This window comes from Barbus barbus (assembly GCF_936440315.1).
Source record: "Barbus barbus genome assembly, chromosome: 11".
NCBI lineage: Eukaryota > Metazoa > Chordata > Actinopteri > Cypriniformes > Cyprinidae > Barbus > Barbus barbus.
Window position 1 is genome coordinate 33,312,700 of NC_136739.1, and position 14,962 is coordinate 33,327,661.

The window sequence follows — 14,962 nt, forward strand, 5'->3', positions numbered from 1 at the left end:
GTGACACACCGTCTGGGCCTGGTGCTTTCCTTCTTTTGTTCTTTCTGAAGACCTGGCACACATCTTCACTGATCTGAATTGTAGGTGTGGGGGAGAGGAGGGTTGTTGAAGATGTTAATGGTTGTGTGGAGGGGTGTTCCGGAGCGGGTGTGGGGTGTTTTTTCAAAACGACAATAAAACTTGTTCAAGTCGTCTGCCAGGTGTTGATTCTCCAGAGCACTGGGGGATGGTGTCTTGTAACTGGTGATATCCTTCATACCTTTCCAAACTGAAGCAGGATCACTGGAAGATAATTTGTTCCTGAGCTTGTCAGAATAATTCCTCTTTGCCGCTCTGATCTCCTTTTCCAGTGTGTATTTGGCCTGTTTGTACAAGACTTTATCCACCTTTCTGTGAGCATCTTCTTTGGCCTGACGGAGCTGTCTGAGTTTTGCAGTGAACCATGGTTTGTCATTGTTGTAGAATAGATGAGTCCTGGTAGGAATGCACATGTCCTCACAGAAACTGATATAAGATGTTACAGTCTCTGTGAGCTCGTCCAGGTCATTTGCCGCAGCTTCAAAAACAGTCCAATCAGTGAGACAGAAACAGGCTTGTAAATCCCGCTCTGTTTCATTAGTCCATCTTTTAACAGATCTTAATACAGGCTTTGCAGACTTAAGTTTCTGCCTGTAGGATGGAATAAGATGAACCAAACAGTGATCAGAGAGTCCTAAAGCTGCTCGTGGAACAGAGTGATATGCGTCCTTTATTGTTGTGTAACAGTGATTCAGTATATTACTGTCTCTGGTGGGACATGTGATGTGCTGTCTGTATTTTGGCAGTTCACGGGAGAGATTTGCTTTATTAAAGTCCCCGAGAATGATTAGAACAGAGTCCGGGTGTTGTTGTTCACTCTCTGTGATCAGATCAGTGAGTTTCTGTAAAGCTGTGGTCACGTGCGCTTGCGGTGGAATGTAGACACTCACGAGAATGAACGAGCAGAACTCCCGCGGCGAATAGAACGGCTTGCAGTTAATGAAGAGCGTTTCTAGATCTGAGCAGCACATCTTCTTTAACACAGTTACATCTGTACACCACCTCTCATTGATGTAGAAGCATGTCCCGCCGCCACGCGATTTCCCCGTTGATTCTGCGTCCCGATCTGCTCTGATCAGCTGGAAATTAGGCAGATGAAGCACGCTGTCCGGTATGTTGCCATTCAGCCAGGTTTCCGTGAAACACAGAGCAGCAGAGTTAGAAAAATCCTTGTTTGTCCGGGAGAGCAGAAGGAGTTCGTCCGTTTTGATGGGTAGAGAGCAGAGATTCACCAGATGGATGCTAGGCAACGCTGTTTGAAATCCGCGCTGTCGAAGCTTCACGAGCGCCGGCTCTCTTCCTCCGCCGGCGCCTCCTGTAGCGTTTGACCAGAGCTACGGCTCCGCCAACTACAAGGTCCAGCAAAACGTCCGAAAAATCTAAATCCGGTAAAAGATTTTGTGTTGTGTTCTGCCGAATGTTCAGCAGGTCATCCCTGGTAAAACTGATCGTATTTGATAAAACAAAAAACAAGAAAAACAAACAAAACCAGTACAAACACTGGAGAGCAACGCACAATAGCTGCCATCAGCGGCGCAATTAGTCTTGTTTTCAGAAAAAAAGTCAAAATTAAGTGAGTTTTTGCTTAATAATCTGCCAATGCTTGTTTTAAGCAAAAACTCTTTTCTGAAAACAAGACAATAGAAAATCATTTTTGATTTAAGAATTTTTAGATATTTTGGCTGGAAACAAGAAAAAATCTAAGCAAGAAAAGCATATTTTTGCAGTGAGCAAATAATGACAACATTTTCATTTTGGGGTGAACTGTCCATTTAAAGTGTGAAGCGGTCTTATTTTAGCATCATCTAGATCCTATCATAGTTTTTATTTGATTTTTATATTTTGTTTCATTCTAATTTTAAAGTTCATTAATTTTGTTGTGCGTTTTTTGTCATGTTTAGTAGTTTTAGTATTTTGTATATTAGTTTTAATTTGAGTTATTTTAGTAGATTGAGTTAAAGTTTCTTTTATTTGAGGTGGAAGTGATTTCTGAGGATTAATTGTTGGCGTGACCTTCACCTGATGGGATCTTCACACGCTCCGAAGGGAAGTTTTCCGAACTCCACGCCGCCCACCTCTCCAGCGAGGAGCGCATCGAAGTCTGAAACAACACACAGCCTTCCTTTGATATTAACTCTGACGCTCATTCATCATCACAGTAATATAGAAATTAATCAACTCAGGATATACGTGGAATATTATCATCTGCCTGTGTCAACAGCTTCTTAATACAGAGGTAAACACTCAGAGCGGCGAGGAGCGAGATGTTCTGATCCGCACACAGATCCATGGAAACAGAGAAAGATTCGCCGGTGTATCAAATAAAACCCTCGCCAGATCACCGCAGAACCACAGTAATAATGCCATGAACCACGGGACACAGCCGTCACAGCCACGCAGAAACACATGTGGAGCACAAAACCAGTCATAAGGGTCAATTTTCTGAAATTGAGATGTATACATCATCTGAAGCTGAATAAATCATCTTTCCATTGATGTATGGTTTGTTATGATCGGACAATATTTGTCTGAGATACAACTATTAGAAAATCTGGAATCTGAGGGAGCAAAAAAATCTAAATATTGAGAAAATCTCCTTTAAAGTTGTTCAAATGAAGTTCTCAGCAATGCATATTACTAATCAAAAATGAAGTTTTGATATATTTACGGTAGGAAATGTACTAAATATCTTCATGGAACATGATCTTAATATCCTAATGATTTTTGTCATAAAAGAGAAATGTATAATTGTGACCCATACAATGTATTGTTGGCTATTGCTACAAATATACCTGTGTTACTCATGACTGCTTTTGTGCTGCAGGGACACATATATAATTCGTTCGCACCACAGACAGGGTTTCTGCAGGCTGTGACCTTCAGACCTTTTAAAGACCAGACAAAGAAAATAAACTGAAGGGAACACAATACATTCATGAGCTCTAATGTCGAAGTCTGAGTGTATTAAATGTCTAAGGAGAACACAACGAGTCACATAGAAACATTTTAAAAATACAACTTCCAAAATTACTTTAATTCATTTTACAAAAAACAAAACAAATAGCTTAAGGTTTTCATAGCTCTGCTCCTAATAACTAGAATATGGAGATATTTTACTCTATCTGCAAAGTGTTGTTCTTCCTCTGTATTTTTCTCCTTTTCCAGAACAAACGACTGAAGATAACACATTTAAACAAAATGACAGAGGATAAGCCATCGTGTTTTATGAGAAATTGATCAAAACGGAATGAGTTTATGATGTAAATAGGAACAAATATATGCCAAGTTCATCCAAAAGGAGAACAAGTGTTCACTCCACATTGACAGATATTTGTTCTTGCTTTAATCAGAAACTCACTTCATTTTGTTCTCAGAAAACAAGACTTCTTATGTTCATTTTGCAGTAAATGTATCTTGATTTAAGGATGTTTAGATTAGAAAGAAAACAAAAATACTGGAGGAAGACATTTTTTGCAGTGCATAAAACATTTAAAGGGTTAATTCACCCAAACATGAACATTACCCCATGATTTACTCACCCTCGAGGCATCCTATATGAACTACTTCATTCAAACAAATCCAATCGGAGTAATATTAAAAATTGTCCTGGCTCTTCCAAGTGTTAGAATGGGAGTAGATGGGTGTTTTGTTCCAAAAGAAGTCAGATAAAGTGCATCCATCCATAATAAAACATGCCTCACGCAGCTCCGGGGGGTGAATAAAGGCCTCCTGTAGCAAATCCATGCGTTTCCCAGCAAAGAAAACCAGTCTCCTCTTGGCTTATATCGAAATCCTCTGACATTTTTCTTTACAAATCCTCGTTTTGTGCTTCTAATTGGTGTGACCCTTCATGACCGGTGTTTTGTTTTGTTCTCTCGCCGCGTCCTACATCATCCGCCGGAACGACTTCTGCTTATGACAGTTAGATAAAGTGAGAGAGAAGTGTTTATTATGCTTGAAATATGGATCTTTTTCTCACAAAAACGCATGGATTTGCTACAGGAGGCCTTTATTCACCCCCCGGAGCTGCGTGAGGCATGTTTTATTATGGATGGATGCACTTTATCTGACTTCTTTTGGACTGTTGAACAAAAACACCCATCTACTCCCATTCTAATGCTTGGATTTTAGTTTTTAATATAACTGGATTCGTCTGAAAGAAGAGAGTCATATACAGTTAGGATGCCTTGAGGGGGAGTGCTGGACTAATTTTCATTTTTGGGTGAACTAACCCTTTAATGCATGACTTTATGAATGAAGACTGTTGTGATTGGAGCTGTTAGTAAGGCGGTGAGGAGCGGCGCCAGCGCTGTGAGCGAGGTTCAAGTGAGGGATGGACCGAGGCTCAGGTGAATGATGGAGGTCAGACGCACCTGGAGGCTGCTGTGGCCAGGAGCACTGCTGACCGTCCTGCAGGACAAAGGTGAAGCGGATGGAGATGCTGATGGGCGGCAGCGGCGTCAGCGGGCAGCCCTGCCAACACAACACATTATCACTTATATCATCATTTCACCAGATAAAAAACCCATCACTACTTCCCAAATGCAGCTTTCTGTGATAAATTAAAGCAGTTAATCAATATCAAATAAAGCTGTAAATGCTTTTGAGTTTTAATTAGTAAAGCAATCAGTTTATAGTAAAACCAGACACCTTCAATATCTCACATTATATCAGTTTATTCGCTGTAGTTTAGAAAACGCTATTAAAATATGAGAAGAGTGAATCTGTGTCAGAACAAACTGATCTTGATAATGTCAGATAAGTTTGATAGAAAGGTATGTAATTAATTGGGTTGAATAGCTGTCACCAAGCAATGCTTCATTGTGTTCAGTCTGTGGTGGAAAAACATCACTTTAGCAATTAAAGAAAAACACTTGAGCAAAACATGCTCAGCTCAAAGTGTCTGAATCATTTTTGGTTTGACTGTAGATGAGAATGAAGCCGTTTGTATTCAGATCAAGCAGTAGTGATGCTCACTCGTCCTGATAACAGCAACTTTAGTTTAATGCACCTTTACACATTTGATTAAATCTTTATCACAATACGTCAAGGAGCTTTATTTGCAACCGTTTGAAAAAACAACTTCCAACAGATCTCTATTACTTTTTAATAATTAATTTCACAAAAAATGACTGTAATATGGAAGTAACGTTACTGTAGACTATCTTCTGATCACACTGCAACAGAAGTGCTGCTCTTCCTCAGTATTTCGGTCTAGTTTTCCAGAGCAAATGTCAAAAGATTCTTCAATCAAGATACATTTACTGGAGAAGCAAACTGACAGAAGATAAAAAGTCAAACTGATCAAAATATATTAAATATACAATTCAGTTTACAATTGCTCAATTTCTCAGAAAACAAGACTTCATATCTTAATTTTCCATGATTACCATGATTTAAAGATGTTTAGACTGGAAACCTGACAAAAATAGTCAGGCTTATATTCATGTTTTGCAGTGCGTGCAACATTTCATGCCACATCTTTATGAATTTAAGACCTTCTGGTCTGATTTAAGACCTTTTAGACCTTCATTGTGGAAGGATGAATGAAGACTCCACAGAATCCCTGACATAAAATAAAAAGATGTCTTTTACATTACATGTGTGGAAGACACTGGAGATTATTGGCAGGTGGATTCATCTCTGAAATGAAGGAATTTTAATGATAAACCTTGACTCTGTGATGATTAACGTAAAAGTTAATCTGCGAATGACATGCGTGCCGAACCGTGGGGACTGGTCATCTACGATCCGCTGCACCCCTAGCATTCAGAGCATCTTCTCTCCTGACAAAATCAATCTAATGCAACATTTCCATCCACTGAATGCAAGCTTTTCATATTCCATACGCCTGCTGCTCTGCTGAATTCATGCGTCTCTGCATGTCGTGAAAATTATGAAAATAATTCTAGGAATTATTGGATTGTTGGACTTTAAATCAGTATGGGTCGAGACATGGAAAGTCCCTAAGGAGCTGTTTTATGGATAGTAACTATTGTTATTACTGAAATCTTATTAGTAATTAGTTACACTACTAGTTACTGCACAAAGTAATATTACTGTAACTAGTTCCTGCCCAACACTACACACAAGCCGCATGTGTGTGTGTGTGTGTGTGTGTAACCCTGCTCCGGATCTGAACTCACGATCTTGTTCTTGAAGACGTCCAGCAGACCCGACAGGTGTGTGTACTGACCAGGAGCCTTACGCAGATGCACCATCTCAAAGTCTGAGCGGACCCCGGGCCCCTGACACTCACCCGCAAACACCTTCCTCCACTTCTGCTGGATCTGCACCAGCAGCGGCACCTGACTGAACACACACACACAGAGAGAGAGAGAGATCACACACACATACACACACAGAGAGAGATCACACACACATACACACACACACACACACACACAGAGAGAGATCACACACACATACACACACACACACACACACACAGAGAGAGAGAGAGAGACAGAGAGAGAGAGAGAGAGAGAGAGAGAGAGACAGAGAGAGAGACAGAGAGAGAGAGAGACAGAGAGAGAGAGAGAGAGAGAGAGAGAGAGAGAGAGAGAGAGAGAGAGAGAGACAGAGAGAGAGAGAGAGAGAGAAAATAGAGTATAGATCGTGGTAGAGATTCTGGAGGTTTAGTCATATGGATGATAAATTACATTGCCCCTTTTACATCACCAGTACAGCAAAGCAAAAATCACATTTGGGTACAATTGGATAAAAGCTTTGGAATTCTAGATAAAGACCTTTTTATCTGTGGAATTTATATTCCTCCATCAGATTCCCCATACTACGACAATCAAGTGTTTTACACTTTACAGGAAGAAATTAATCAGTATCAATCTCTGGGGAAAATTTTACTATGTGGAGATCTAAATGCTCGAACCGGTTCCTGTGGACAATTTACCTATAGCTCAAATCTCAGCAACAGTGTTGTAGATTATGCCATATCAAATATAAGCCCGTCCCATTTCAGTGCACTTACCGTCAAAGCTCATCACACCTGTCTGATCACAGCCAGATCTATCTCTTCAGGTGAAAACATCAAATCAAGAGAGATCCAGAAAAAGCCAATTCATCTACATAAGCTCAAAACACCATATAGATGGACTCTTAATGCTGCTGAAACATATATTAAAGTACTGAAGTCAAATGAAATAGTCAATTCCATAACACTGTTTAACAATTCAACATATGATAATAACTGGAAAGGAATACATTTAGCAATTAAACATATTAATGATATTTTTGAAAATATAGCAAAAAAGGCTAATTTAAATAAAACTACCACATATAAACACAAAAACAGAGCTAAACAAAAACCTTCTGAAAAGTGGTTTGACCGTGATTGTAAAACAATAAGACAAGCGCTACGATTAATCTCAAATCAAAAACACAAAGATCCAGTCAACTCAGAATTACGCTTCAAGCACTCAGAACTTCTGAAACAATACAAGAACACACTGAGACAGAAGAAATTAGATTATTATAACAACACACTTCAGAAGATCAGGTCAGTTCTGGAGCACTTGGACCAGTCTGAACAATACAAAGCCACAAGAACTAGCCATACAAGACGGTCAAATTTGGAAAGATTATTTTGAGAAGCTCTATACACATCAAACTGACTCTGAATAATCCCAACCAGTTAAAAGCCCTTGAAAAACTGAACGCTCTTGAATCATGGATCAAAAACAACCAAAATCCTCTTGATTATCCAATAACCCAACAAGAACTCAGTGGAAAACTGAAATCCCTCAAATGTAAGAAATCCTGTGGCCCTGACAACAGAAACAATGAGATGCTTAAACACAGCTCTCCTGAACTTCAGACTGCATTACTCAAACTCTTCAATCTGACTCTGAGTTCAGGCGTTTCTCCTGAGGTCTGGAACACAGGACTCATCTCTCCTGTCTTTAAAAGTGGAGACAAAACAGATCCTAATAACTACAGAGGGATATGTGTAACCAGTAATCTGGCAAAAGTATTTTGCTCTATAATCAACTCTCGGATTTCATCTTTCTTAAAGCAGCACAATATCATCAGCAAATCTCAAATTGGCTTCCTCCCTAAACATCGAACCACTGGCCATATTCACACACGACACACATTAATAAATCAACATGTACACCTAAAGAAAGAGGGAAAAATATTGCATGCTTCATAGATTTTAAGAAGGCTTTTGACTCCATTTGGCATAATGGATTGTTTTATAAAATCATTCAAAGTGGCATAGGGGGTAAAATATATGACTTAATGAAAAACATGTATAACCAAAATAAATGTGCAGTAAAAACTGGTCAGCAAAGGACAAATGTGCCTCAGCCCCACTTTATTTAACATATAAACTGGCAGATCTACTGGACCAATCAGACAGTCCAGGACTACAATTATTCCTCACAGAAGTCAGATATTTACTGTATGCAGACGACTTGCTAATTCTATCTAAAACACCAGAAGGTCTCCAGAACAACCTTCACATTTTAACTAAATACTGCCTTGATTGGAACTTAGAAGTCAACATCCAAAAAACTAAGATAATGATATTTCAGAAAAACCCCAGAAATCTAGAACATAAACATATATTTACTTTAAACAACACCACACTTCAGCATGCTTCACAATATAATTATCTTGGTCTGGTTTTAACTCCCACTGGAAATTTCAATTTGGCAATAAAAGCATTACTCGTAAAAGCCCGCAGGGCACTGCATGCCATACCAACAAAACTATTCAAAATAGACATCCCATCAGAATCTGGACAAAGATGTCCGATAGTGTCATACTGCCTATTGCCCTGTATGGAAGCGAGATCTGGGGCCCAACGAGTAACTACAGCCATAAAGATTGGCACAAACACCCTTTAGAAGCTCTGCATGTAGAGTTCTGCAGAAGCATCCTTCATGTGCACAGAAACACACCAAATAACGCCTGCAGAGCGGAGTTAGGCCGTCTCCCCCTAAATCTAATCATTAAAAAAGAGTTTTAAAGTTCTGGATCCACTTAAACTCTAGTTCTGAAGATTCTCTTCATTTTAAAGCACTACAAACACAAAGAATGAGTGCCCAAAAAAGTAATCTTTGTGTACTGGTGTCAGATCTGACTAACAAAGCACTCAATATCACCAACCCTGAAAAACCTGGAAGAATCAAAGAAATGATGAATGAAGAGAAGGAGACATACATACAGCACTGGAAAGAACAAACCAAAGACCAAAGTGGTCTCCAATGCTATCTGAAACTCAACAGAGAGCACAGTCTGGCTGATTATCTGATCTCAGTCAGGAATATAACTCAGACATTTACTGACGAAGTACAGACTGAGTGACCACCAGCTGGCCATAGAAAGAGGACCACATAGAAAGACGTGGTTACCTAAAGAAGAGCGAATCTGTAAGGAATGTAGATCTGGATCAGTTGAGACGGAGGAACACTTTCTCCTCCACTGAGACAAATACACGTCCTTAAGAGACGCACTGTACAGTCAAATACAGCAGATTATTCCTGAGCTCCAGTCACTTCATCAAAATGACAAATTAAGAATATTACTCGCTGAAGGACCTGCTTCCTCTTTGGTAGCACAACATATTTATAAATGCCACAAACTAAGAAGTACAGAGTGAACACCTCTGCATTAGTAGCACCATTAATGTTTATATAAATATATATATGGATGTATTTTACATTTGTTTATTTATGGATATATATTTTTGTTTTTATTATGCTATGTACAATGCTTTGGCAATATGTATCTAAGTATGTCATGCCAATAAAGCAAATTAATTAGAGAGAGAGAGAGAGAGAGAGAGAGAGAGAGAGAGAGAGAGAGAGAGAGAGAGAGAGAGAGAGAGAGAGAGAGAGAGAGAGAGAGAGAGAGAGAGAGAGCGAGCGACACACACACAGTGTGCAGAAACACACACGCTAACACGGCTCAACAGCACCACACAGTGCACTGAAGCCACAGCACACAGCTTTTATGAGGAAATCTCATTTATAACACATAACATATAATCTGAACAATTTTACACTGAACAATACTGCACAAGTTCCCAGCATGCATTGCAGCTTGAAAACATTTTATGTTAATTATTATTGAAATATTATCATTGTCTTACATTTTACTGGCTTAATTCATGTTGCTGCTGTTAGCGGTCGTGTGGATCAGAGTTCATACTTTTACTGATTTAATATTGTTGATCCTCAGCACGGTTGAGAATCATATGCTTGCAACTTAATACATTAATATACATTAATTAACTTCACTTTGACTATCAGCATACATGTTTGCCTTTAGTTTTAAGAGACAAATACTACCCATGCTATGCAGTGGGCTTTGAAAATACAACTAAAAGAAGTGGTTGATCTGACATATTTTAGAACTCAACAGCCTGACTTTTATTCATTAGATCAACTAAAGTTTTGAACTTGTTGGTTGCTAGTTGAGTGCGATGTGTTGCCTTATTTTATTTTTGAGTTAGGTCAACTTGTTAGTTTCTTTTTTACAGTGCTCGACTCAAGCTACACGTCCACTAAAGCTTTTAAAGAGAGGCTGACAGACGAATAAACACCCGTCTATCCCATAATGCCCCAGTGGCCGTGGCAACAGATGCTTTCCAATACAACACAACACAGACTTCGTCAAGAGAACCAGTGAACTTTCAAACATTGAACTGAATTATGATTCTATTGTCTTCTGCGTCACATTTATTTGTTTGATAGTTGATGAATTTTGCAACATTAATCCTGTTATTTTCCTGTTTATTACCCTGCTTTGAAATGATCTGGAGTGTTTAGCACTGTATATACACACTGCTGGCCAGAAGTTTGGAATGATTAAGATTTTCTATCTTCTGCTCACCAAGCCTGCATTTATTTGATCAAAAATACAGTATAAAATTGTGAAATATTATTACAGTTTAAAGCAGCTGTTTTCTCTGTGAATATCTGTTAGACTGTAATTGATTTCTGTGATCAAAGCTGAGTTTTCAGCATCATTCCTCCAGTCTTCAGAGTCACATGATCCTTCAGAAGCGTGTGTGTGAACACGGGACAGGCGTGACGGTCACTCACCAGCCCGTGTTGGCCAGAGCGATGGACACGGAGCTCAGCAGCAGGTTACACTTGGACTCGCTGACCACAGCTTCACAGTTCGCTCCGGGAGAAATCACCAGGAACTCACGCACACCGAACCTGCAGCACAACACACACACATTATATTTACTTTTAAGATCTGGGACCCAGTTTCAACACTGGAACTGACTAAAGAGTGTATTAACTGCATCCTGATTTAATACAGATGCTAACATCTGTCTGAGCAACACTAGAGGAAACACATCAAACTGCATCAGCTCTGATCCTCTCAATCACATTCTGAATATAGATCATTCATCAACTCTCGTGATCTTCTCACCATCTGACGAGGCAGTGAGCTCGCGGAGGAAAGTCGTTGTTCATGCACAGCAGGTCCTGCATGGCCAGCGGATACGCTTCTGAAAGCAAAGACACCTCTCAAACACACGCACAAGAGGTCAGAGGTCAGCCGAGCAGGTCAGAGGTCACGCATACCTTCCTCTGGCTCGTCCCTGCTGTCGTTCTCAGCAGACTCCTGCTTCAGGAAGTGATGCGTGATGGAGAACTTATAGTCAGCGAAGTTGATCTCCTGCGTCGCCTCGTCCCAGGAGCCGCTGGTGAGTTCTCCCTGTGCATCAACACAACGGGGCTAATTAAGACCGTTACAACACGTCTGTTCACCGAGGAAACGCTGAAATAAGATATTAGATCAAAAACTCAATGAAAAAATACAAACGCTGCCCTGGCAATTAAAATGAACTTTAAGTTGAAGCACTAAAATATAATAATAAAAAAACATTACTACAAATGAAACTGAAGGAAAACAAAAAATAGTAAAAAAAAAAAAAAAGATTTAATTAAAAATAGTTTTTATTGATATTTTGAATTGGGAAATATTTTTAACTTTTATATTTTTTGCTTTCATTTTAACTTCAGTTTAATTTTGAAACATTCTGTGAAATACACTGCATGAGTGCTTCTCAATATCCCTGCTGTTCTTTTCAGCAGTTTTAATTACATTTATTCATTTAGAGGTCTTGATTTGAACGGTTTATTGCTTTTAATTTTAAATTAATGCCTCTTACTTTGGTTACACTGCAAAAAATTATTTTCTTACCAAGTATTTTTGTCTTGTTTTCTAGAATAAATATCTAAAAATTATTGAATCAAGATGCATTTAACAAATAAAATGACTTAAGATATGTCTTGTTTTCTGAAAAAATAATGGGGTAAGAAAGTAATCTTGTTTAGCTTTGAATTAAGATTACTGGCAGGTAACCGGTTGTTTGCACATGACGTCATTGCTGCGGCGTGAAATGCAGCTGGAGGACAGGAAGTGATTGTTTTCTCCATAGCATTCAGCAGCAGAAACTCACGATGCCAGTGTCATCAGAATCACGTGTTTGCAAACAACCTATATCTTTAATCATTTTACTTGTCAAATAAATGCATTTTTAGATATTTATTCTAGAAAGCAAGACAAAAATACTAAGAAAATCATTTTGTGCAGTGTAACAGTCAGAATACAGAACAGGTAATAACTGAGAATAATTCATTGTTAATAATAACTGGTAATATAAAAACAATAGAGACAAATGTGGCATTTTGTGGCGGTTGAAACTATTACAGTATAAATAATTATGTCTAATGTTCCAGAATCCCGAGCTAAATCCAGCGGTGAAGTCATCATTAATAGACGCTAAAGAGAGCGAGGATATCACTTCACTTGATTCAGTTCCTCCTCCGCTCGCGTCCTGAAGCAGTGGCGCTAACACACAGGGATGCACAGATAAGAATTGAGAAGCACCCATGTGTCACACATCACCAGTAGAATCATGGGTAATGTAGTTCACGGACCTTCTCCAGTGGTTTCCCAACACGAGAGCCAATCAGCTTCCAGTCATTGAGCACCTCCTCGACCCGAGATATGAATCTACAGCAACATAAACCTGAATATATGATCTACTCCCTCACAGACTGTGTGTATGTGTGTGTGTGTGTGTGTGTGTGTGTCTGAGTGTCTGTGTGTCTGAGTGTGTGTGTGTGTGTGTGTGTGTGTGTGAGTGAGTGAGTGAGTGTGTGTGAGTGCGTGTGTGAGTGTGTGCGTGTGCCTGTGCGAGTGAGTGCCTGTGCGCCTCTGTGTGCGTGCGTGCCCGTCTCTGTGTGTGTGCGTGCGTGCCCGTCTCTGTGTGTGTGCGTGCGTGCCCGTCTCTGTGTGTGTGCGTGCGTGCCCGTCTCTGTGTGTGTGCGTGCGTGCCCGTCTCTGTGTGTGTGCGTGCGTGCCCGTCTCTGTGTGCGTGCGTGCGTGCCCGTCTCTGTGTGCGTGCGTGCGTGCCCGTCTCTGTGTGCGTGCGTGCGTGCCCGTCTCTGTGTGCGTGCGTGCGTGCCCGTCTCTGTGTGCGTGCGTGCGTGCCCGTCTCTGTGTGCGTGCGTGCGTGCGTGCGTGCCCGTCTCTGTGTGCGTGCGTGCGTGCCCGTCTCTGTGTGCGTGCCCGTCTCTGTGTGCGTGCCCGTCTCTGTGTGCGTGCGTGCCCGCCTCTGTGTGCGTGCGTGCCCGCCTCTGTGTGCGTGCGTGCCCGTCTCTGTGTGCGTGCGTGCCCGTCTCTGTGTGCGTGCGTGCCCGTCTCTGTGTGCGTGCGTGCCCGTCTCTGTGTGCGTGCGTGCCCGTCTCTGTGTGCGTGCGTGCGTGCCCGTCTCTGTGTGCGTGCGTGCGTGCCCGTCTCTGTGTGCGTGCGTGCCCGTCTCTGTGTGCGTGCCTGTGTGTGTGTCTGTGTGAGTGAGTGAGTGAGTGAGTGAGTCTGTGTGTGTGTGTGTGAGTGAGTGAGTGAGTGAGTGAGTGAGTCTGTGTGTGTGTGTGTGAGTGAGTGAGTGAGTGTGTGTGTGTGTGTGTGTGTGAGTGTGTGTGTGTGTGTGTGTGTGTGTGTGTGTGTGTGAGTGAGTGAGTGTCTGTGTGTGTGTGTGTGAGTGAGTGAGTGTCTGTGTGTCTGTGTGTGAGTGAGTGTCTGTGTGTGTGTGTGTGTGTGTGAGTGTGTGTGAGTGTCTGTGTGAGTGAGTGTCTGTGTGAGTGAGTGTCTGTGTGTGTGTGTGTGAGTGTCTGTGTGTGTGTGTGTGTGTGTGTGTGTGTGTGTGTGTGTGTGAGTGAGTGAGTGAGTGAGTGAGTGTCTGTGTGTGTGTGTGTGTGTGTGTGTGTACCTCTCCCATTCTGACGCTGTTGTGAAGTCCGTGATCTCAAACACCTCAGACTCGGGCTGAAACACACAACAGCGACTCTATCATTAATAGCACACGTTAGTTAAAGCATACACGTGTCATATAACTGTGTGTATGTACATGACACACGACACCGACAGAGAATGCCGATAAAAATGATGCGCATTTAGATGGAAACAAACTCACATCACTGTCCGCCGCCATCTTGGCTCTCTGTTTATTCCTGTCCAGGTGCATTGTGGGAAATGACGTTCCGCCGTGATGTGCTGCGTCTGTGAAGATCTGAAATCAACAAGTGTGTAATAAAAATATAAATAATTAAACAAGTAAATTCTATGTATGTTTCTGTAGAAAAAGCGAGAACACTATGCGAGTATGCTGTTCTGAATCCGGCCAATGTATCAAAGTAATAGATAATTTCCGTCTTCATGATAAATAACTTTTTGGCTTATATTTTATGCTTTTATAACTCTCCTTTTTTTATCATATGCACTGCTGTCTATCGTTTATGTAATAAAATATTTTAAAAAATGCAGGCTCCTTTCGGTTTGGGATTTATAGATTACATTAAAAATAAAGAGTTCCTGACCAAAGCTGCATTAA

The 14,962-nt window shown here is 40.7% G+C and overlaps 1 protein-coding gene across 1 annotated transcript in view; it reads right to left on the bottom strand.

Annotated features, from left to right (window-relative positions):
• The window catches only part of LOC306877268 (rab3 GTPase-activating protein catalytic subunit-like), a 51,403-nt gene that overhangs the window by 36,257 nt on the left and 184 nt on the right, over positions 1–14,962 (bottom strand). Inside the window, exons 2-10 of the mRNA XM_079428926.1 lie at positions 14,546–14,641; positions 14,342–14,397; positions 13,008–13,083; positions 11,646–11,778; positions 11,491–11,569; positions 11,151–11,270; positions 6,225–6,390; positions 4,452–4,551; positions 2,098–2,179 (exon numbers count right to left, since the gene is read on the bottom strand). Of these exons, the coding sequence (XP_079285052.1) occupies positions 2,098–2,179; positions 4,452–4,551; positions 6,225–6,390; positions 11,151–11,270; positions 11,491–11,569; positions 11,646–11,778; positions 13,008–13,083; positions 14,342–14,397; positions 14,546–14,596 (863 nt within the window). The 5' untranslated portion in view covers positions 14,597–14,641. The remainder of the gene's footprint in view (positions 1–2,097; positions 2,180–4,451; positions 4,552–6,224; positions 6,391–11,150; positions 11,271–11,490; positions 11,570–11,645; positions 11,779–13,007; positions 13,084–14,341; positions 14,398–14,545; positions 14,642–14,962) is intronic.